The sequence below is a fragment of the Eschrichtius robustus genome, chromosome 12 (assembly GCF_028021215.1).
Source record: "Eschrichtius robustus isolate mEscRob2 chromosome 12, mEscRob2.pri, whole genome shotgun sequence".
NCBI lineage: Eukaryota > Metazoa > Chordata > Mammalia > Artiodactyla > Eschrichtiidae > Eschrichtius > Eschrichtius robustus.
This window is the reverse complement of record NC_090835.1, coordinates 88,161,817-88,185,742: the sequence shown is the minus strand read 5'-3', so window position 1 is coordinate 88,185,742 and position 23,926 is coordinate 88,161,817. Positions and strand designations below refer to the sequence as shown.

At 40.4% G+C, this 23,926-nt stretch overlaps 1 protein-coding gene across 3 annotated transcripts in view; it reads left to right on the top strand.

Moving 5' to 3' along the window:
• CARMIL1 (capping protein regulator and myosin 1 linker 1) overlaps window positions 1-23,926 on the top strand; it is a 320,425-nt gene that overhangs the window by 276,926 nt on the left and 19,573 nt on the right. For all 3 annotated transcript variants that reach the window (XM_068559097.1, XM_068559096.1, XM_068559098.1), the window contains exons 30-32: window positions 11,791-11,857; window positions 12,102-12,298; window positions 20,752-20,864. In XM_068559097.1, coding sequence (XP_068415198.1) covers window positions 11,791-11,857; window positions 12,102-12,298; window positions 20,752-20,864 — 377 coding nt within the window. The remainder of the gene's footprint in view (window positions 1-11,790; window positions 11,858-12,101; window positions 12,299-20,751; window positions 20,865-23,926) is intronic.

Genomic DNA, 23,926 nt, shown 5'->3' with positions numbered 1-23,926 from the left:
AAAGCTATATTGTTCAAGGGTCAACTGTACCCAGTTGAAATCTCCAATGCCATACCCAGTTCAGCATGGCCAAAATGGCCCTTCCCTGAAAAAGATTTCAGAACGTCCTCTATCACGGCCGTAGCAAAACCTCAGAAAGGGCTTCTAGCTGTGCAATGTGTGGCCTCCACTCCCCAGGTAACTGAATCCGTTGACCATCTGTATCCTGTTATTTGATGCTGAAGCCTTAAATGTTGGAAAATGTTAGTGAAAGACAGGGTTTGTTATAGTTAATATTAAGTCAGGACAACAGAGATTACACACATATGGTCTGAAAGCCATTCTTCTTTGGTTGTAATACAACATCACAGTGGCATGTAAAAAGTGTGTTTGATAGACAATTTATCCAACTTTCCTCTATAGCTTGGTTGCAAGATTAGTTAAAATGAATAAAAAGTGGGCTGTTTCCTGGAGAGAACATGACAAAGATAAAGATTTAATTTTCTTGTATCAAAAAAATTGTGCAGATCTGGAAAACAAGGAAACAAACCATGTTCATTTAAAAATAGTACTCTACTGTGATCTTCACAAGTCTCATCAGTACAGCTCCCTGAATGTTTTTGTTTTAACATCATGATGCCATTTTAACTTTTATATGAAATGAGATTCTGGATATAAAAGTTAATGAGTGTGATGTGAATAGCTGGATTTAATATTGCATTCAGTAGGAAATGTGGTGCCTCACTAAATCTCCACATCATTCCTCCTTTTGTCCATTGATTTATAGTGGCTCTCTCAGAGTTATGGCTTCCATATACTACTTTTCCCAGATGTTAAAGATTGTTGCTCTCCAACAGTCATCATAGGAAGGGTTAGGTATCTCATTTTCTCAGTAAGATTTATACCGCCTCAAACTTTAACAAGTAGAAATGCATAAAAATTACTTTTGAAACTACAAATGTGATGATACTGTTTGGTTAGATATTTTGAGGGTAAAAATAATAATGACTAACTTTGGGTTCCCCTTGAGCATTGACTCAGATGACAATCTGGTAGGAAATATTTAATTATTATAATCTAGTTCATTAAACAGGGATTACCCATATTCATTTTAAAAATGCACAGGAAAGCACAAGATGACACTAGGATATCTTGAATCAAAATGCAAGGATTGGCTCTAAATCCAATGGGATCATTGCAAAGGATACAAAATCCAGATTGAAATGGCTTCCACTGGGATACTCCCTGCAACCGAAACAGTAATGACAGTAATAGTTTAGGATACATTGAATTAATTTTAAAAAATCCTTAAGTCCATAGTAATACTAGGGAAATAAAAGAGAGAGGATGGTACAGAAGATTTAAAAAAGGGAAATTTGATCCTTACAGAGGAACGGCACCTAATAAAATGTGGGAATAATGATAGAAGTAGAAAGTGACAGTTTTGTAGCTCTCTTATATTCATTCAGGCAGGGATTGTCAGTGGTTGTTTACAAATGGGCTCATCTGCATAAACTGAAAGTATCACCTCACAGAGTTATTATTAATTATCAAGAGACAAGGTACCTTTACAAATTACCAAGGGACAAGGTACCTTTCCTGTGAAGCAGTTGGGAGGTTCCTACCCTATTGAAGTGATCAAATTTAGTGTCACCAAGAGTGGAACAACTTGATCTGGGTGCCACCTGTTGTGATTCAGTTGTTTACAGCATCGCCCGTTTGGCATTTTTGCTAAAAATAGTTCACCTGAATCTAATTATGGGGGACAATCAGACAAATATAGAATGTGGGAGAGTCTGTGAAACAATTGGCCTGAATTCTTCAAGAAAGTCAGTATCATGAAAAAGAAAGACAGGATTGGGGGTGGGGGAAGGAGGGTTTGCTAGATAAAAAAGATGAGAGAAACATAACCATATATCGTGGGTGAATTCTCCATTAGATCCTGCATCTAAAAGGGGCAGGGGGAGTGTTGTAAGACATGTGAGGGACAATTGGGGCAATTTGAATGTGGACCATGGTATGTACATAGATACTATGTAATTGCTATTAGTTTTGTTAGGTGTATGGTTAAGTAGGAGAATACACTTCTTAGGATATTCACGCAGAAGTATTTAAAGGTGAAATGTCAAGATGTCAACAACTTAAATGGTTCAACCAAAAATTTGTGTGTTTGTGATAAAAAGAGAAAATGGAGGAAATAATGTGGCAAAATGTTAGAGAATCCACGTGAAGAGTATACCTGTATTTATTATACTATTTTTGTGATAAATTTGAAAATGTTAAGAATAGTTGGGGAGCAAAGAGTAGGTGTACGTATTTGAAGTTAAAGAAGTGGACACCAATCCATGAACCACTAGGGTCCATTAGGAAGTTTTTTATCAATCTAACATGAAATGGGAAAAATAAGGACAACAGAGAAAAACTTTACATGAACGTAAATGTATCTAATTTAAAGGCCTGTTCTTTATAATAGATTGCGCCCTTCTATCTTTGTGCCTAAATTCCCTTTATGGAAGTGATGGTGGTAGTAGTGACAGATGTTCTCTTTTAAACAAGTCTATAAAATCCAAGTGCGGGGGAGAGCCGGGTTAAAACAGTGGGTCAGTTCACTCATTCATTCACCAGTTATTGAATGCCCACTACTTACCAGGCTTTGTCCAGGCTGCGGGGATTTAGAGGTGAGCAAGACAGAATCCTGGCTTATCCTTTCTACCCAAAGACGTTCACTTTGTTTCCCCCAAGGAGGCTTGTGGCCACAAGGGTAGGGAGGGGTCACTTAAAGGAAACCTCCTGAGTCGACCTCTAGGCGTTTTCCTATTTCAGCCAAGTTAATTCCATTTCACTCTTCTGTATTTTTGAGATACTGTTTAACATGTTTCAAAAAGAATTCTGCCATATATTAAAAAGAAAAAAAACTTGGAAAAAATCACTTTTTGTTTGTGTGATAAAGGATCCCATAATAAATGTCTTTGGCCATTAACTTGTAAAAAGAGTTTATCTCTGCAGAAGTTTTAAAAAGTGAGTATACTTGACTAGGCAACTATCCATAGTTGAAGTCCTCATAGATGTGATGCCGTTTCTGCCCATGGAAGCTGAGGGAGGGCTGATGAGGTGGGAGCCAAAAGGCACCTCTGCAGTCTTTGGGCAGATTTGCCTAAATTTCTGTGCTTAGAGGTAAACTCCCTCATTTGCTTATTTTTTTTTAACTAAATGGCTTTTCTTCCTCACCCAGTCTGGGCCGGTTCTTGAACACCAAATCGGCATCTCCGTGTTCTTGTTGAAATGAATTACTAAAGTGGCCGGCAAAACATTTACATTGTTTTGTTAGAGTGAATCCCATCCAGGTGCATGTTGAGTTTTTTTACGCCCTCAAATGTGAGTTTTGTGGTAAAGAAAATGAAAAAGTTAGAAGCGGTACCAAGTTCTTGTTTTAATTTGGCTTCTTGGGCTCCTAAATGTTGAGATGGCAGCTATTTTTTTAATTATTATTATTGATTTTTAATTATTTTTTTAATTGAAGTATAGTTGATTTACAGTATTGTGTTAGTTTCAGGTGTACAGCATAGTGATTCAGTATTTTTGCAGATTATATTCCATTGTAGGTCATTACAAGATAACGGGTATAATACCCTGTGCTATACTGTAGATCCTTGTTGTGTATCTATTTTATATATAGTAGTTTGTATCTGTTAGTCTCATACCCCTAATTTGTCCCTCCCCCACTTCCCTCTCCCCTTTAGTAACCACAAGTTTGTTTTCTATGTCTGTGAGTCTGTTTTAGTTTGGATATACATTCACTTTTATTATTTTTTAAATTCCACGTTTAAGTGATATCACATAGTATTTGTCTTTTTCTGTCTGATTTATTTCATTATACTGTTCTCTAGGTCCATTCGTGTTGCTGCAGATGGCAGTATTTGATTCCTTTTTATGGCTGAGTAACATTCCATGTGTATACATATCACTTAATCCACTCATCTGTTGATGGGCACTTGGGTTGCTTCCGTGTCTTGGCTATTGTAAATAATGCTGCTATCCACTTGGGGGTACATGTGTCTTTTTGAATTGGTGTTTTTTCCAGATAAATACCCAAGAGTGGAATTGCTGGATCATATGGTAGTTCTATTTTTAGTTTTCTAAGAAACCTCCGTACTGTTCTCCACAGAGGCTGCACCAATTTACATTTCCACCAACAGTGTTGGTTCCCTTTTCTCCACACCTTCTCCAACATTTGTTCTTTGTAGACTTTTTGATGATGGCCATTCTGACCGGTGTGAGGTGATACCGCATCGTGGTTTTTATTTGCATTTCTCTAATAATTAGTGATGTTGAGCATCTTTTCATGTGCCTGTGAGATGGCAGTTATTCTTGAACACTTCATGGCAATAATAACACTTGTAAAACACTGGTACATGTAACCCTGAGTTGCTTTAAGAATCTTTAAAGTTTCTTCACATATATTACAGTCGGTCAGTTTCCACCTGATGATCAAATTTGTCCCTTGTCATTACCCATCAAGAGGTGGCCACAGTGGTGGTGGCATATGGTCCTGCAGATGAGCTTCTACTGGGGTGTCTGCAGAGTAAGTCCAGGCAATCAGTCAGCACCAAGTGACCTGAGTGATGCCTTTAAGTATTCCTAACTAAGCTTTTTGGAGAGTTCCTACAAAATTACAAAAAAGCACACCAAAAAAATGTCAAGCACCTGTGTTCCCACCAGCCTGAACAGACAACACGTTAGCATCTTTGTCTTGCCAGTGTGTTTTTTTGATACCAGAATATGAACCCTAGGAATGCAGGGACCTCATCGATCTTCTTCACTGCTATACCCACGCCCCTTCTCCAAGAGTGCCCAGTGCACAGTAGGTGCTCAGTAAATATTTGTTGAATTTCAAATAATATGAAACATTATTGATAAAATTATAGCCTCATTTGACCTCTCCCGACAGTCTCACTCTTCTCCCCCTTTCCTCAGAAGTACCACTGTCACAATTTTGGATGCTTTCTGTTTATTTTGTATGTTCCAAACATAATGTATTCGTAACAGTATATAGTGTTATTTTGTATGTTTTAAAATTTACATAAATGGCATCATACCATGTGTATCTTTCTGAAACTTGCTTTTTTCACTCAGTATTACCTTTTGAGATTTTTCATGTTGCTATATATAAAGTTTTTTCTCCTTTTAACTGCTGTTCCATCATTTGAATATACTTCATTTTAGTTATCCATTCCTGTGTTTAATAGGCTTTTAGATTGTTCCCAGATTTTTGCCATTATAAATCTACTAATAAATGCTTCCTCTCCCCTCAGTTTTTCTCCTTGGGAATAGCAAAATGAAAAAATGATAATATTACTAATGCTCATAATCACTGCCAGTTGTTGAAGCACTGTGGGGCCATTGACTGGCACTATATGCCAGGCTCTGTGCTAAACACTTTATATTCACGATCTTGTTTAATCCTCACAACAGTTTATTTTACAAACTAGAAAACTAGGCCTGACTTTACAAAAACATTGGCCAATGTTCCACAACCCTTTAACTGATTCGAGCTCAGTTCTTGGATGCCAAAACCTTGAGCATGGGACATACTTTCGGGAGAGGATGAGCTCTCTGTACTCACTAGTCCTTCCCTTGCCCTGATGGGGAGACATTGAAGTCAGTATAGGTAAATGAGTTCCAAAAAGTGTGCTGAAGGAGTAGAGAACTAATGATCTTGATTCCTTTGAAAAGTTGAAATGTCTGTTGCCATGGTTTCCCTCTTCATAGAAACATATTTTTGCTTGCCTGTCATTTTAGGAGTTGAACCAACTGAAAGGTTCCTTACCTTCACTTATAATGACCTTTAGGTGGATAATTGGGACAGAGTACTTGTCATGTTGAATTAACCTTTCACAAAGAGAAAGTCTAAAATTATCTGTGGGACTTAACCATCAGCTATAACTCTCGTATGTATGTATCCATAGTCACACCTTTAAGGAAGCTTTTGAGGGGATGTATAGTTAAGACAGGGGCAAGAGTCTTTATTTCGGGCCATTCAGGAATATTTGAAAATACATTTGTACTTTTTCTCCTTTCATTCAGCAAGGCTGTTTTCAATCTAAGGTATCATAAAATGAGGTATATTTGAAGAAAATTGCCTAATGAAATATGAAATTAGAAGTCTGTGGATTGAGACTTTTTCAGGACCTTGCTGATGGAAGCCTTTCTGATAAGCAAATAATACTGAGGATGATCATAATGATGGTGGTGATGGTTATGGGAAGCCTTTTACTTGTGTGCCACCACTGGTTTACAGTCACAAACTGAGAAGCCCTGTATTTTCATCCTGCTGTATATTGAGAAGAATTGACACACACAAAATAAGGAACTTGAAGGAAAAAAGTCAGCCCCAGGTAGATGGAGTAGGTGGCCTTCCTCAGAGTGTGTTTTCAGGAAGTTTGGAAAAGATGCCCCCCCTCTTCACAAAGATCTGACATTCTACAATGGGACTTTTTCGGTTTTGTTATGCTTTTTTAAAAATTCTTTTGTAAATGTTCAGAATATTAACATGCCCTAACAACTGTTAATAATGGTGACCAATGAGGTTTTAAAAATTCTTTAATTAGAGATTTAGTGTGAAATGTAAGGTGACCTAAATTCCCACTATGGTATAAGGTACTATCAATGTTAATGACACTATAGGTAGGTAACTGTGCTAGGTCCTGGTATCAGATCCTTGCCCGAAATGCTCTGATGACTGAGGGGGAGAGAGAACTCAAAGCTGCTGCTACAGTGGGGAGGACAGAATGATGTAAAGACCCCCAGAAGGGACGCTTACATGTGCCCGAAGACCTGTTGTCCCCACTTAGTTGCTGGGACTAGCCCTGTGGCCCAAGAACCAACACCTGCATGGTGTTTGCTAATGTCCATCCAGTGTTCTGTCTACCATGTCCCTTTGGAGCTGATGACATCTCCATCTCCCAAGTGGGATTAATACCTTACGGGGTTGGTAGATGGCATTTTGCATGCACTTAGCAGAAGAGGTAATATCTCTAAGAGTTTCTGCAGTTTTCAAGCTGTAACTGTGCTTCTGCTTAAGAAAAGCTAGGTTGGATGCCTTAAGCTAATAATAGTTTGGCCTCATTCTTGCCTCATTCCTTTGCTATGAAGGCTTTTTATGTAGCTTTTCTGTTTATTTGTGTATGGTGTCTCTCCCTCCCCATTTCTTGTAATGCTGTTGCTTTATTTCTCTTCCATTCAAATTTTTTTTTTCCTTTCTTTTTGCTGCATGGAGACTCTCTGCTGTACAAGTGTAAGTATTTTTTGGTGGCTCTGCAGATTCTGGCCGTACTAGTTTACATTCTTGTGCTCCATTTGCTTCCGTGCTGCCTGGCTGATCTCCCAGGAGACTGTAGTGTCGTCATCCATCTGTGGATCCTGAATAAAATAGGCAGCAATTTAGAGACAAGATTGAACTTTACAAAATGGTTCAGCTTAGCAAAACAGGGGATGAATTTAAAATATTCCCAGCCATGTGCCTGAAAGCAAGCAGAGCGTTGATGAAGAGGGTATAAACATTCAAGAGGAGAAAAGTGCTTCTTCCATTCATGTTTAAAAAAAAAAAAAAAAAGACATGATTACTTAAACTTCCAAGGTTTTAAATTTCTGATTCTTGTCATATTACTTGTTTCCCAGAGTTGTAGAAAACTGGCATCATAATACCTTCTTGTATTAGAAGATTTTTACTAATCTGCTTTCCAACTGTTTTTGTTTTCTTTTTTTTTTAACCTCAAGGAAAAGAAAAGTAATTAAGGATTCTTGAGCTTTGGAGTGAGGGTGTTGTTTATTATTCTTTGCGCAAACTTGGTAAAATGAACAAAGAAACTACTCCATCCTATTTTTCTGGTGATAGAAACATTTTAACTCTCATTAAAAAAAAAAAAATTAGTATGTCTAGGCATTATGTGTTAAAAATGAGTTTAACAGGAAAAATATGTTGTGTTGTTTATATAAGGTTCTAACATTAGTCCTTAACTTATGGTAAAAGTGGATATGTATCACTATTGAGCTACATGGAGAATAGTTATAAATCCATTATAAAAATTGGATCAAACGAGTAAGATTTCCAAGCAATGTAGACATTGTGCTGCTTTTGGATGCTTAGGGAATAGAGCCATGAATTTCATTCACTGTCTGCCACGATGGGGATTTACTGATGTTTGTGATATCAGAATAAGTCTGTGTTTAGAGTTTTCCTTCTAAAGTTATATTTTAAAGGGTTTAACACATTGTTCCTCTTATTTCCTGAGGATGTGAATATTGAAAATTACTTACTACTCATAAAATGCACTTTTAAAGACAAAATAATTTTGTCTAGGCCTGAAGTAATAGTTGGCAATGTTAATCATACATCAGTTTGTGAAGGGTCCCTTTGGCGTGTGTACCTCTTCTGCTTCCACTGCTGACCCCCTTCATCTGTTGGGCACTTTGTGATTTCTCTGATCAGAAAATACTTAGGCATTGACAGATGTCCAGGAAGAGTAAACAAGGACTAAGACATAGTGTGAGAAAATTAACCCTTTCATTTTGGTTCAAAAAGGGAAGAGAGTAAATGTAAATCTGGATGGTAAAGCCAGATTTTTTTTTTCCAGGATTCAATTCATCTAACCAACAGGTGTGAGAAGGGAGAATAGAGTGCATAGAAACCATCTTTCTAGAGAAACATACAGTATGTGTTCCTAAATGTACACATAGGTGGATAATCATATCATTCTTACATTTCCTCTTGCTTTAGATTTATATGTAATCGAATCATAGGAATGAGCCAATAAGATTGAGCAAGTCCACACTGTCTGTAAAACTGTTAGGGAAGAAACAATTGTAAAGAAAAGAAAGAAAACTATGAAGAAATAAAATTCACTTTTTTTCTCCATTGTTATACTTAAATCCATACTTATTCCTTCTCATGAAAGAAAGAGATTGTAAAACAGTTCATCCATCGAAAGAAATGTATAAAATCAGGTTGCGTTCTTAACACCAATTGTAGAAACCAGCCTGATTGCAAGCTCTGACCATTTTAGCAAAAGGCCGTTGGCCCTGTCCAAACATGGCAAAACTTCAGAATTCACAGATACGTCAAACACAGAGAGAGTTTTATGCAGAATGCAACTGGAAGTTATATGCTCTTGTAAAGAGCATATGAAATGAAGGAAAGCAATGAAAACACATTAGAATGCATCTTTCTGATATTCGGATTTTGTGTACTAGGTTTTGAGGCATTAGAAAGCTAGACCAAGAAAGGCAAACTGGTTTCCCTTTGATTAATGTCAGCCATCAAAAATCCTGATGATTTTGTATGTTTCTCAATGTGTCTATAAAATTAGATTGAGTGGAATGGTCCATTTACAGTTGGGCATCAGTTTGTAAATGAGTTTCTATTTTTTATATATGTTATATATATTCTCTTATATGTAATTCTATATGTATTTCTTTTTATATATTTAAGAATTATAATATAGTTGAAATGTCATTATTGTCATATGTTTTAACATGTATTTGGTATTCATTATAAAGGCTAAATAGGGAAACTTGACCCAGATTATTTTTGCCCACAAACACTTTTTCTTATAAAATCTAATCAGGAGTCACAGGAAAAACTTTTGGAAGACATCTTCATTCTATGCATTTTTAAACTTCCTTCCAGTTTATCTGTGACTATCTAGATGAATTGGCTGGAAATTATATCCCAAGCTACTTCTTAATCCTTTTACCTATCAAGGTTGTGCACAAGGTGGATACAATACTGAAGAAGTTTTCATGACCAAACACAGCATATATTTTGATAGTTTGTGTCTCCTTGAAAATTATTTTTAGAGGTTTCACTTATGAATAGACCAGTCACACCACCTTCAACCACCTGTAAGGCCTGTTTTGGGGAGAACTACCTTGAAACTGGATTCCTTTCCAGTTGCATTGGATTGGTTGTATTTTTATTGAACCTGCGAAGCCCGATGCTTTATAAAAAGATTTTCCTCTGATTGTCTGCCTTTAAAAAACCTTGAAAGAACCAAATCAGCAAGTTTCATTACGTTCAGGAAGACCAGTCTGGATTTAAGTTCTATTGCTCACCATTTTTGTGTGTGTGTGCGTGTGTGTGTGTGTGTGTGTGTGTGTGCGCGCCGGGGTTGGGAGTGGGGGACATGAGCATGCTCCAAATGTGCACGAGAAGAGCAATTTTTTTGGCGGAGGGGCAGGAATACATGAGAGGGGGCCTGGCAGGGTCTCCATGGGGGGGGGGGGGGGCGGGGACAGGAATGTAGTGGTCCTCAGGGAGTAGCTGCTTGTGTTGGCAAGGTCTTTGTGTAGGTCTCTGGGAGATGGCGTCAGTGTGAGCCCTGAGGTGGCCCCTACCCGCCGGCAGGGGGCTTTCCGGAGGGGCGTCACACCTTCCTGGCCTCCGGAGGGAAGGAAGTGAAACTTTCTTCTCCCTCTCCGCGGGCCCCCCTGGACGCCGCTCCGGAAACCGGGGGTTCCAACCAGCTCTAGCGCCTGGGAGAGGGAGAGCGGAGGGGGCCTGCCCGGGGGGTAAGGCACCACCCTGCTCACCATTTTTAATCTCCTTTTTCTCTCAATAATAAATAATAGCAAAAGGATATTATTGTTAAAAATGACATAAGACTGTCAAAACTGTAAAACTGTTTGCTTTAAAGGTCAGTATGAAACAATTTATCCTTTGAACCTTGTTATCAACCTGTGGATTTTTTTTTTTTGGAGAAAGCTTTAGATGACAGCCTATTAAGTGAAATCAAAGTCTACAAACTAAGTTCTTTCAGTTATGTTATATCTTAGTTTACAAGAATACGTTTCCAGTATCAAAGCAGTTAACACCCCTAAAATCCATCCGTTTATTGATCACAAGTGGTGAGGCAGGAGGGATGCTGGGCTGACCTTAATAACTGGCTCTGTCCCTGGCCCTGCTCCTCTTGACTTGAGTGGTTGTCCTTATCATCTCCATGACTCAGTTTCTTCCTTGCAATTTGTTTGTAGAGGTGACGACAAAGGTCCCCTCCAGCTTTGACACGAGTTATCGTGTTGAGGGAGAAGCTAATGTCTTCCTTAAGGTTTGACTTAACACAATCAACAGTTGACACCAATGCTAGAAAAATGCTCTAAGAAGTTTTGGCCATGGTTTGGGTTTTGGTCTCCTTTTTTAAAAGGAAAAGAAGGAACAAAGATGTCTTACTGAGAAGTGACAGCAGATAGACTTCTAAATCATGGCAACGTTTTTCTTTGGTCTTTGGTCTATGGTCTTTGCTCATAATGTAAAGATCAAAATTTTTGTGGCAGAAATGTGAAACAAAACAGTTAAACTGCTTAAATCATTAAGATGACAGAGTTTGGTGGTGCTTATATTGATGTTGCTGTGATAATGAACAGTGAATAACTGTGTTTTCAATTTTTAGCGACTGATTTTTACAGTCTTTCATTCTTATTCCTTATATCTGTTTTAACATCCTCGTGTGCAGCTTGGAGTTAAATCCTGTATCGTTCATTGTTCCTTTTAGCTATAAAAATAGAATTTAACTGAATAGGGCTGGGGGAAAGAAGTTGGCTATATCATTTGAGAAAGTGGTAAACATTTAGAAATGTCTTGGCTTAGTCTTTTCAGTTTGGCTGTCAAATGTTACTAACCATCCTCTGAAGAAGTAAATACTGAGCATAAAACAATTGATCCCAAATATTACCCCCCCCCCCAACAATGTTTCTAAACTTTGAAAGTTAAGTTTTCTGGGAATACCTGTCTAAGTACTTTCTTTATTTTATTGCTAGATGACTCCTAAATCCAAAAGGAAGACTATCCATAGCCGAATGCTGCGGCCTGTTTCCAGGGCATTTGGTAAGTGAGTATTTTGCTAATGCCAGTCATTTCCTTATAACTGTGAAACACCCCTCAGCAAGAACCTCGGACCACTTCATGGATGTTTCTTAGGGATGCTCTAAGTGAGTAAATATTGAGAAAGAGAGTTAAGTGATTTGTGAATGGGTGTTTGCTATTCAGTGATAGACTTAAAATTACTTTTAGGAACTTTTTTATCCATCTCTATGCAGTAAGCTTCAACCGGGGCTTTGCTTTATTTTAGAAATGGAATTTGATCTTGATAAAGCCCTGGAAGAAGTGCCAATTCACATTGAAGACCCGCCTTTCCCATCCATCAGACAAGAGAAGCAGAGCTCAGGGTTTATCTCTGACTTGCCGTCCGAGGAAGGAAAGAAGCTGGAGCACTTTACCAAGTTAAGACCAAAACGGACTAAAAAGCAGCAGTCCTCGCACGCAGCGGTAGGTGGGCTGGAGGGGCCCCGTCTCTCCCTCACCCTGTCCTCCTCCAGGGAAACCTGGAGAGTCTTATAAAAGCGCGTTGCATACCTGAAAGCTTGTAGTTCAGGAGAATAGAACCTCTACGTGTGTGTGATGTTCACAAAAAATGTCTCATGTGGTGCTCAACAATTTTGGAAAAGACAACACTGTAAGGTTTTCAACTCTTTAGAACAGAGTTGCCCCTTGGAAGTCGTTAGAAAAATATCAGTCACGTGGGTGAGATAAAAAGGCTACATCTATAGAATTTTATAGTGTCTCGGTGTGAAAAGATGGAAAATAAGTACCAAAGAATTGATTTGTGATTAAAAATTGTTTGTATTTGATTTTGGACTGCACCCATATACTCCCCCACCTCCGTGTTCTGACCTGCTCTGGTGCCCTGGCTTTTGATAACTCACAAGCTGAGTGGTGGAGAAGAGGCCGTACCTGCGAGGACCATGCAGGCGGCATGCTTCTCAGCATCCTGCTCTCCACTCAGGAGAGGACTGAATTGTTTGCGCTAAGGAGGAGCCTTAATGCAATTGACCCCCATGTCTCTCTTTGGTTAGTGTCTTTTCTCTCCTTTGCAGTCAGACTTCTTGAAAAAGTTTGTCTTTGCCTGCGGTCTTTCTCCCTCACCTTCCTGTCACTCTGAAACCCACCAAAATCTTCATTCTGTACCTACCCACCTCTGAAACTACCCTGCCAAGGTCACTCCTAACCTAATCCTGTGGACACTTGTCAGCTGTCAGCCTACTTGACATCTCAGCAGTTACCTGACCCAGAAAGCTCCATCCTTCTGTGGGCCTCTGAGTCATCACTCTCTCTTCTTTCCTATTCACCTCTCCAGTGATGCCTTTTCAGTTTTCCTCTGCCTGGCCTTTGAGTGTAGTATTTGTCTCGATGATGTCATCTAAACCCGTGGTTTCAGTTTCCCTGTTGTTGACTCCTGCCTCCTCTGCTGAACTCCATATTCAGATATTCACCTGCCCCCTGAACTTGAAAGTCCCGGAGCACCTCAGGTTCAACAAATTCAAAACTGGGAGCCTATCTTTCTCTATAAACCTGCCCTGCCCCACAAGGAGCACCACCACCAGTCAACAAGCTAGAAACCCGGATATGATCCCGAACACCAGCTCCCCACTGCCAGCCCTACTTGCTCCTCACCTTCTTCCTTTCTCCTCAGCACCCCTGCATCCCTCACTCTCATCCTGTTTCAGGCCTCCAGTGATGCAGCCTTTTTGTCATTGCTTCCTCTCTCCCCCCCGCCCCCACCCCTCCATCCCCCTACCCTTAGCTCCTAGGTGGATAACTACTCATTTTGCAGACCTCCACTGAGGCAAGACTTCTCCCAGGAAGCGCCCCCTGTCTCTGCCTCTGTTCTCCCACATGGCTGGGTGTGCACGACTCCAGGGAAGGTTGTTCTCCCACACTAGTTGTGCACAGCCTGAGCAACCTTCCATGGAGGCCCTGCTCCCCCAGTGCCTGGCTTTCACCCCGTTACAGCCCTCGCCATACAGTGTTTTCTAAGCACGCTTTCCTCCTTGTGTATAAGCTCTGTGTAGGAAGGTGTGTGGTTTATTATGCATGGTTGTATACTGAGCGCTTAGTATGAATTTATTCAATACAATGTAGCAGGCGTTCAGTACTCACTGGATGATAGGTGGATGACTGGAGTCGTAGATGGATAAAAGTCACAACCAGTTATCTGCATGGTCAGTCATTTGCTCATTCCAGATCCAGGTTGGGTGTATTTGGTTGATTTCTCTCATTTGATTCTGAATATCTTGACATGGTTTCAAAAAAACAAAAGAAAAAAATTTTAGTAAGTTGTTTCCTTTTCCAACTTACTTGATTTTAACTTTTTATTGCACTGTTACATATTCTCCGAGGAATAAACTTTTTTCTTTTTTAAGTAAGGGAAAGGCCTTTCAGATGGGGAAAAAGACAGCATCCCACACTCCAGATTCTACACGGTCACTGAATAAATGGTTCCTCTGGCTCTTTCCCTGTGGAGAGTCATTAGCAGTATAGCTTGTATGTGACATGATGGTTTAAGGTTCCCCTTGATGAAGTCAGTGAGTGACCCAGGGAAAGAGAACGTCGTGTCCTTTTTTTCTTTACCCATTTGAAAAACGAGAAAGAAGGGAAGAAAGCTGTGACAGAGTCTTGGTGGAGGAGTGTACTTAGGTCTATTCTAGAGCGATTTCAACTTTGTCCACAGAAAAGCTCAGACTCACAGGGTTGGCAAACCCCAGGCTGCTCCATCCTAGGGACTCTGTAGCACAAGGGTATGTCCTAGGATAATGGATTATGGTCCTGGGTCTAAATAGATCTCCCCAGAGGCTTGGTAGCCTGAGAAACGTGCACAGCTTGTTCTCCCTTGGTTTCACAGTGGAAACATGCTGCCTAATGGTTTCACAGAGCTTGTGATTTTCAGAGTGCTCTCACGTCGAATGCCTCCGTGAAGATGCCACACTGGCCCCACTGTCCGCATTCTCCAGTGGAGGCTGAGAAGGCTGCAGGATTTAGTAGCAGCAGTCATTTAATATTATCGTTTCGGTTTTCTTTTGATGGATTGAGTAGCGTTAGTCCACCCTAAATCGATCTTAGCTTTTCTAGAGCTTGTCCTTGACCCCTAATGCCCCTAATGCGCTTTGCTGGATGTCAGAACTCTCAAAGCCAAGGTATGGAGGCTGTTTTTACTTTCAGCATTTCTAATACCAAATGTGTGGTTTTCTTCCCCCGACACCTGCTAGTTCTTCAACTCTGGACAACAACTGGGTGTCCCACGATTCGATTCAATTCTGACCCCTCAGGTGACGGACTCAGCGGTACCCTCACTTCAGATGCCAGTCTCAGGTCGCCTCCGGTACTTCTGACCAACCGACTTCATGGGAGGTTCCCATGCCCCCCTCCTTAGGTTAGATAATTTGCTAGAATGGCTCAGGATACTCAAGAGGACACTTTACTTACTATTACTGGTTTATTATAAAGGATACTGTCCACTGAAATAAAAACATGCAGTGTGAGAGCTGTGAGATTCAGTTTTATTTGGGGACTTTCTGAGGACTATAGCCTGGGAGACAGCCTCTCCAAAGACTCTGAGGAACTGCTCAAAGAGGTGGGGGGAAGGTCAGCATATGTGTGATTTTGGAGAACGGGTACGTGCAGTCAAGCACATATCTTGGTAGAAGGTTGCTGCTGGTCATGGGGCACAGATGTCTTAATGATTGTAGTGCTTTTCTAAGTATGGGAAGATGCAAGAAATTGGGTTCATAAAATTTTCTCTTGAAAATATTTAACTATCTGAAGGCCTGTTCTGCCAGTTTTCCCAGAGCACAGAGGGCCTCATTCCTGATCTGCACCCTGAACTCCTTCTGGGTGTGTTGAAGGTCAGCGACTGCAGTGGCTAACGGCTTAATTCTTGTAGAGCCACATGGCAAGCGACAATCTTTAGTTGGCAGTTGTTACCCATACTGACCAACTGGCTATAAATCAAAGGTTCCCACAATCCTTCTTGGGTTTGATGTATTTGTTATAGCAGCTCATGGAACCCAGACCTTACTTACTGGATTACTAGTTTATTATAAAAGGATGTAACTCAGGAGGAGATGCTTAGGGAAAGATACGCGAGAAGGGGCACGGAGCTTCCATGCCCTCCCCCAGCACATCCCACTCCCTGCATCTCCACGTGTTCACCAACCCAGAAGCTCTCCAAACCTTGTCCTTTGGGGTTCTTATGGAGACTTCATTACACAGTCATAACTGAGTAAATCACTGGCCATTGGTGGCTGATTGAACTTCTGGGCCCTATCACCTCCCTAAAGTGCAGGGGGTGGGACCGAAAGTTCAAACCCTCTAATCACGTGGTTGGGTCTCCTGGCTATCAGCCCCCATTTTTAGGTGGGTTCCAAAGTCACCTCATTAACATAACCCAAACACCTTTATGGCTCTCATTAGGAAATTCCAAGCGTTTAGGAGCTCTGTGCCAGAAATGGGGATGAAGACCAAATATGTATTTCTTACTGTAAATCACTGTATCACAACTATCTTCATAACATAGTTGGGATGCTCTCTCTCCTTTCCTAGTCTCTGGAACAGTTTGCGTGTATCATAGATTTTCTGTTCGTCTCCCGGGAAGCCACCTGGGCCTGATGTGCTGTCTGGGTGCATGTCATGCTGATATGTTGATTTTTTTAAACTAGGGGTTTGATTTCTTTTGTTATAGATCTGTTGATGAAAAAGATTAATAGTCAATCTAAGAAAGAAATGGAAAATTTTATTTCAGTCAACCTGAGGATTATAACCCGGGAGACAGTTTTTCAGAAAGCTCTGAGGACTCTTCTGCCTGTTAGAGGTCAAAACACAGTTATATAAGTTTTTGAGACAAGGGGTTATACGTCAAATGGTGTACTGACAGTTTACACAATCCAGACCTGATTAACAAAGTGAGAGGTGGGTCATCCTGACCCCTTACAAGATTAAAAAGGAAGGTTATCACCTCAGGAGGTCTGGTTAAGGCAGAATGCACAGTACACTCTAATGGGGAGGGAGGGAGGGAGGTCCAAACGGGCAGAGAAAAATTTTGTGTTTAAATTTTTCTCATCTTGCCATAAAATATGAATTTTATTTCATCAGATCTATTCAGATTACCTAATTCTCCTTGAGACCACTTTGGTAATTTCTATTTTTCTAGGATATTGTCCACTTAGTCTAATAGTTCATTTAGTCGTTTATAGAATTCTTTTGCGTTTTTAATCTCTTCTGTATCAATAGCTGTGTCCCATTTTTCCATTTCTAATATAACTTAATTCCTCTCTCCTAATTTTGCAAGGTCTCGTTTACTAGTCTTTTTCAAAGAATTAGCTTTACTAGTCCTCTCAAGTTCATTAATTTTTGTCTTATTTTTTTTTTTTTATTATATTTTGTTTCTTTTACCTCCTCTTGGATTCCTTTTTTCCTGGCTTGATTGCTTGGCTCTTAATTTTCCATGTTTCTTACTGTCTAATGTATGCACGTAAAATTTCAAGATTATTCAACTCACTAATTAGCACTCTAAGGGTTTTTTTTGGGCTCAGAGTCCCTAATGTACCTAATCGTCCTTCCTTCCTGCCCAGCTCTCTCCCCCCCACCCCCCGCCTGTGGAGACTTGAGAGAGATTTGGCAGCTGCCTTGTCAAAATCCAGGTGCACCCCCGACAGTGCTGTCCGGGGGCAGTCGTCTTAATAATCCAGGAAGAGGAGAACGGAGGGTGGTCTGATCGTCTTTAGTCTTCATAATCACCGGCTTATCTTCTAAGCATTCACAAATTATCCTATTAGCATTTACTTATACACCAGAGGTGTGAAATCTACCTTCTTTATTTCTCAGATACTAACAACAGCAATTTCTGATTTTATTTGCAAAAGCCTGCTTCTGAGCACAGGTGCAGTCGGTTCCAACTAGCTCAGGGCTAAGGTTTCTGCTCTCCCTTTCCAATAGCTCCACTCCCCTTTTTAGTCTGGAATTTATCCTCCTTGACATTAAAGACCAAAATCAAACGGAATTTTGAGAACTTCCGATGTCTGTATGTCCTTTCCTTTCCTTTTGCTGGATATTGAGCTAAAACAGCATGTGTGTTTGGCTTTGAACTCTCCTGACAAACCGCATGTCATTTTAGTCTTCAGCTTCTCTGCTGCTCTTCTTACAGGCTGCTGACACCTCTTGCTTTTAACAGATGCATTTTAAGCTGCATCTCGCTCAAGGTCTCCCAGTGATCCTGGACTTCTCTTAATCTCTCTACTCCCAGTCTCTTTATCTCTAAAATGACAGGGTTGGACCCAGGGTGGTGGGTGGGGTCTCTAAGGTCCTGTCCAGCCCTAAAAACTGGCCTGTCCTACAGGACAGGAAACCAGACTGCTTTGTTGAGCCCCGTGTGCCTCCATCTCTGAAATCCATTGATTGTTCTTCATGTCCCCAGAGACCTTTTATGCTAGCTGTGAATTGTTTCAAAGCAGGCAAAAAAGAAAAGGGCTGAAAGGAGAAATTATGCTAGCAAAACTTTTTTTTTCCCCTCAAAATGGGAAGAGGAATTTGAGAGGCAGCCTCTGAGGGCAAGCGAGGGCGCCCTGGAAGGAAGCCCCGTGTTAGGACCACATGTCCTGGGGTCACATCCTTCTCATCCATCCGTCAGGTGACCTGTGTGGGCACCCCTCACCCTCTGAGCCATGGTTTGATCTGGTACTAACCAAAACCTAGGATAAAGCTATCTTTCCTTTTCAGTTCAAAGGGTAGGTGTGAAGATGAAATAGTAAACTATCGAGCACTGTACAAACTTAGGGAGCTATTATTACTGTAGAGATTCCATTCTTTTACAAAAGGAAAAATGACAATCCAAGCAAGTTCTGTGCTACTTTGTGTTTTGTAATTAAAACAGAAGTTATTCAGTGAGCTGCTTTCTCTCCATAACTGAATTCTCGAACTTGGCTGATTCTCTGCTCTCTTGAAATTCACAAGAAAGCCTTGCTCCACTATAAATCACCATTCAGAGAAGAGGTCTAATTGTTTTCATTATTCACATTTCACAGGGTTCTTGGTCTATTACCTATTATCTGCTCACTTTTCAGCATTTCACAAACGTGAACTCAAACACACAGCTCATTTTTATAGTGGACGTTGCCAGTGAATGATTGTTTAAAGCAAATGATGGGTCTTTTCTTTAAACAGTGCTTGTGCAGACAAGAGCCAGGTTCCCCCAGAGGCAACTTGAGACTTGCAAATCAAGATTACAGAAAGGAACTTTCCCACCGCTCTATGGCAAGACATCCCGCCCAGATATCGCAACCACATGGGAATTTGTCCTCTGCCCAACAGAATGGGCAAGATACATGTCCTTTCTCAATGGCCCACACCCTATCTGTGTGTGAAATTTTAATACACTATTGCAGACACAAACCAAGCATGTTACTGAGTTCACTATGAGTTGTCCATTCAAAGAGAAATGCTAGATTGATGAATAATTTCCGTATACCTTCTCACCAGCTTCTGTCCTGAGACTCAAGCTTTCGACACCTGCCCCTGGATTTCCACAGCACCTCAAATAACACTGCCTGAAATTGGACTCATCATCTTTTTCCCCAAGTCGGATCTTTGAACTATGTTCCCTAGAATGATGCTCCCATTCACCCAGCCTGGAAAGTTCAACCTCATCTTGGGCAACATCTTTCTTTCTCTTCTCATTTCCCTAGTACTTAGTTCCTCATCTCCTCCAGATTAGACTAAACAATCACAGAAGTCTTTCGTTTGTGTTCCTGAACAGATTTCCCTAGTTATAATCCCTGGCTTCTCCAGTATATCCTTCATGCTGCCCCAGGATCATCTGACCAAAATACAGGTTGGGCCATGGCATTTCTTTGGGGCTCCCTCTCACCTACAAAGTAAATTCCGCACTTTTTAGCATAGGATTCAAGGTTGTTCACTGTCAGTCCTTGTATTATTAGTTGGGAAGTATTCATTCAACTAGAGATAATGAGAGATACTGAATTAAAAATGACTTAAATCATGAGAAATACTTATTTTCTTAGTTAACAAGAAATCCAGAAGTCTCGGGATCCAAGACTGGTTTGTTCAGCACAGCATAAGCACCCAGGTGGTTTCCACTGTTCTGCTCTTTCATCCTCAGCATGGTGGATTTTGTCCTCAGGTTTGCTTCCTCTTGAACTCCAGGTGGCTGCTGCAGCTCAGGCATCACATCCTCTCTCCCACAACCATGCATAAAAAAATGCATCCCTTCCTCTGCAGGAAAACCTGCCTGTGAGCCACCTTGTAACTCACTGACCAGAACTGTATCACATGCCCATGCCTACCAGTCACAGACAAGGAGATAGAATTATAGTATTTGACTTGTTCAGATAAGTATTCCATCTTGAAATCAGGGTTCTTCCAGCAAGCAAGCAAGAAAGCAGGTGGTGGGGGTTGGGGGGGTGGTGTTTGGAGTGGCCATTTTTAGTATCTGCTAGGGTTAATACTCAGCAGTTAACTCTATCCCTAAACCTCAGGCCCCGGCCACTGGAATTATTACTGTTCTCAAAACTTAGTTTATGTATCATTTTCTCATGCATTCTCTCTTCCCTTACCAATATGCCCGCAATGCCTTCCTCTGCTTCAGGAACACATGGCTCTTCATAGCCTGCTAGGTTCCAAGCTGCTTCTGAGACAGCAGTCAGCCTTAAAATCTTCCAGCAGGCTTTGTGTTTATAGTGCATTTCTCACTTTTGTTTCTTTCTACCCTTGTTACAGTTGTAATGTGACTTCTATTCCAGTAGAATATAAGGGCCCTATGTCAGTCAGTCTTGTCCTTCCCATGGCCTTTATCACAGTGCCTTGAATCTAGCAATACATGTTTGCCGAATTAAGTTGAATGTAAATTAATATCACACCTGTTTGGTTTGCAGGGCTGTGCTACCAGCCTAGTCTCCCAAGATGGTGAACAGAATGGTCTTATGGGGAGAGTGGATGAAGGTGTAGATGAATTTTTCACCAAGAAGGTGACCAAAATGGATTCCAAGTGAGTTCAGAGTCATTTCACTAATCATACTATTTAATTCATATTTAAATTACTAACAATTACAATTAAACTTAGTATGTACTAAGGCTCTTATTTCATATAAATATATAAAATAGACACATTTTACAGGGGATTTACTGTTCTGGTGGTTTGCAGATGTGATCTTCAGGTCAGCAACATCACTATCAACTGGGAACTTATTAGAAATGCAAATTCTCAAACCTCTTCCCCAGACCTACTGAATCAGAAGCTAGAGGTGGGGCCCAGCAGCCAGTGTTTCAATAAGCCCTCCAGGGTATACTGAGGCACGCTCAAGTTGAAGAACCACTGTACTCTTCTAAATCAGACCACAAGATGTACCTCCCCAAGGTATTTTTTTTAGGGCATCATCACATTCACCTGGGTATATCTAGGACAGTGGGCGTTGGCAGGCTGAAGTTACTTACAGTGGACCCTTGAACTACGCAGGTTTAAACGGCACGGGTCCACTTATTTGTGGATTTTTTTCAACAGTAAATACTACAGTACTGCACAGGCTGTGGTTGGTTGATCTGTGGATGTGGACAAACTCGGATACTGAGGACCTACTCTAAGTTATACGTGAATTAACCCCCTCGTTGTTCAAGGGTCAGCTGTATTTTAAAATTCCTCACGTTCATAATTTGATGTATCTGGGGGCCCTACATCATTGCTAAATGGCACAGCTTTAACAGACAGTGTCAGAATGACAACAGAATTAGTGAAGAGGCTTCAGAGTTAGCCTCTAAAAAGTTTTCTCTGTATTTTCTTATTAACAACATGGAGTTTCCTTAGAAGACAATTCAATAGTACTTTTACTAAGAGCTTAACTTGAAACACTCCAGCCTTTAAGCATGACTTGTACCAAGTTACTTAATCCCCAACTATATGCAGATCCATCCCCAAGTACATTCTGAATATGGATTTTTGTCTGTGAAGTATTCTACACCTTGAGATATCAAATTCAAGAACGAATTTAACCATCCTGATAAGCTGAGGGTGAACAGGCCAGGCACCGGGAAGGAAGAAGCTAGTCCGTTCTGTAGATTGATGTGCCTTATCTTGCCTTAGCAGGATGGCGAGGTGGGAATAAGTTAAATTTTTGTGTCCATACCAGTATAACTTACCTAATGTTATAAGCTTTAGGACCCAATTATTTGTCTTTTTGACACTTGAAGCTTGGCATACTAGGGAAAATTCTATTCTCCTCTCCTTCAAGATCCAATGTAAATGTCATTTATTCAAAATAAATGTCATTTATTCTAGTCAGGGGAAAGCCCTGACTGTTCCTCCCCCACCCCCCACCCCCCAACCCCCCAAATTAATTGCTCTTTCTCTAGTGCTGAGTCAACCACCCCCCCCCCCCCCCTTTTTTCTTTTCATCCTCTGCACACATCTGTTAGGGCAACATAATCCTTCCAGAGTTTGTTTGGTTTTTAATTTTTTTACAGCGTGGGGAATAGATGGACATATTCTCAGCGCAGAAGATTCAAGCAATACCAACATAAACTGAGCCAAACGGGAAAAGCCTTCTTAATGACTGGCTTTCAAGTCTTTTCTTCTCAAAGAATGCTGTTCTTCACAAACAATGCCTGGGTCTTATTTTTCATTATAACTTCAGTGTCTGACACAGCCCATAATGTATCATCTGCCCTCAGTCACTATTGGTTGAATGAATCAAGACAGTCTTGGCCTGTATCTGTATAAACAGATAATACTGTAGGCTCTCCTCTTCCCAAACTTTGGAAATTGAGTTAGTGGAGAGATCTGTGCGCGTTAGATCTGGATTATCTGTGGTGTCACCGCCAGTGTGATGTCCTCTGCCCTTAAAGCTGCCTCCTTCTTTAATAGGCTCTGAATGAAAGTTGGGCAAACTTTATAAGGTGTAAAACCCACTTTCTACAAAGATACTGCTCTAGGAGGATTCTCTTCATGTCCAAGTGCACACATAGAACTAGGTACATCAATTTTTGTCGAATAATGATGGAATCCACTAAAAGCTGTGATTTGTTTTATTTTGTTATATAAAAACAGACCATTGTCAGTTTGTTACGTAGAGGTGTAGGCACAGGTCAGACCGTCAGGTTGTATGAAGGAAGTTTGAAAATCAAAGTTGCACATGCTCCTCATAGTTTAAAATGTCAGATGTTCTTCAAGGGTTTTTATTAACAAAAAAAGGCGGGGGGCTGTTTCTTTCCCTATTCCCCAGAGGCAATTAATTCCTGTTCCTTCAGCTGTTTACTTTTGATTTTGCTTCCATATTTCTTAACCTTTTTTGTTGTTGTTGCTATTTCTTATTTTTCAGTTTTAAATAGTAACCATAACTGGTGACTTCTTACTATACAGAGGATGATACCTTAGCTCTTATACAGTCTGACCCTTCTGTCCACCAAATGCATGCAGGCAAACTCATACACACACACACTTTTCCTCTTCCTGCCATCTTATTTAGTTATGTCATAACTGTTGGTTACATCAGTGTTTAATGTTTACTTCATTATAAGCATGTAAATATTCACAGCTGAGTTATACAGTATGGTATGATTACATTTCCTTTCCTATACAACTTTTTAAATTTTTATTGGGGTATAGTTGCTCTACAATGTTGTGTTAGTTTCTGCTGTACAGCAGAGTGAATCAGCTATACATATACATATATCTCCATATTTTTGGATTTCCTTCCCATTTAGGTCACCACAGAGCATTGAGTAGAGTTCCCTGTGCTAGGCAGTAGGTTCTCATTAGTTATCTATTTTATACATAGTAGTGTGTATATATGTCAATCCCAATCTCCCAATTCATCCCACCCCCCTCCCCCTTTCCCCTCCATGGTGTCCATACGTTTGTTCTCTATGTCTGTGTGTCTATTTCTGCTTTGCAAATAGGTTCATCTGCTATACAACTTTTTATTTTCCCTGGAGTTAACAATTGTCTCCTTTTGCCTTTGCTTAGTTTTCTGTATTCCTATCTCTGACATATCTCCAGTGCCCGCCAAAGTCTCCAGTAAAGGTATAAATTTCCACAAGTCTTCTCAGTTTCATCTT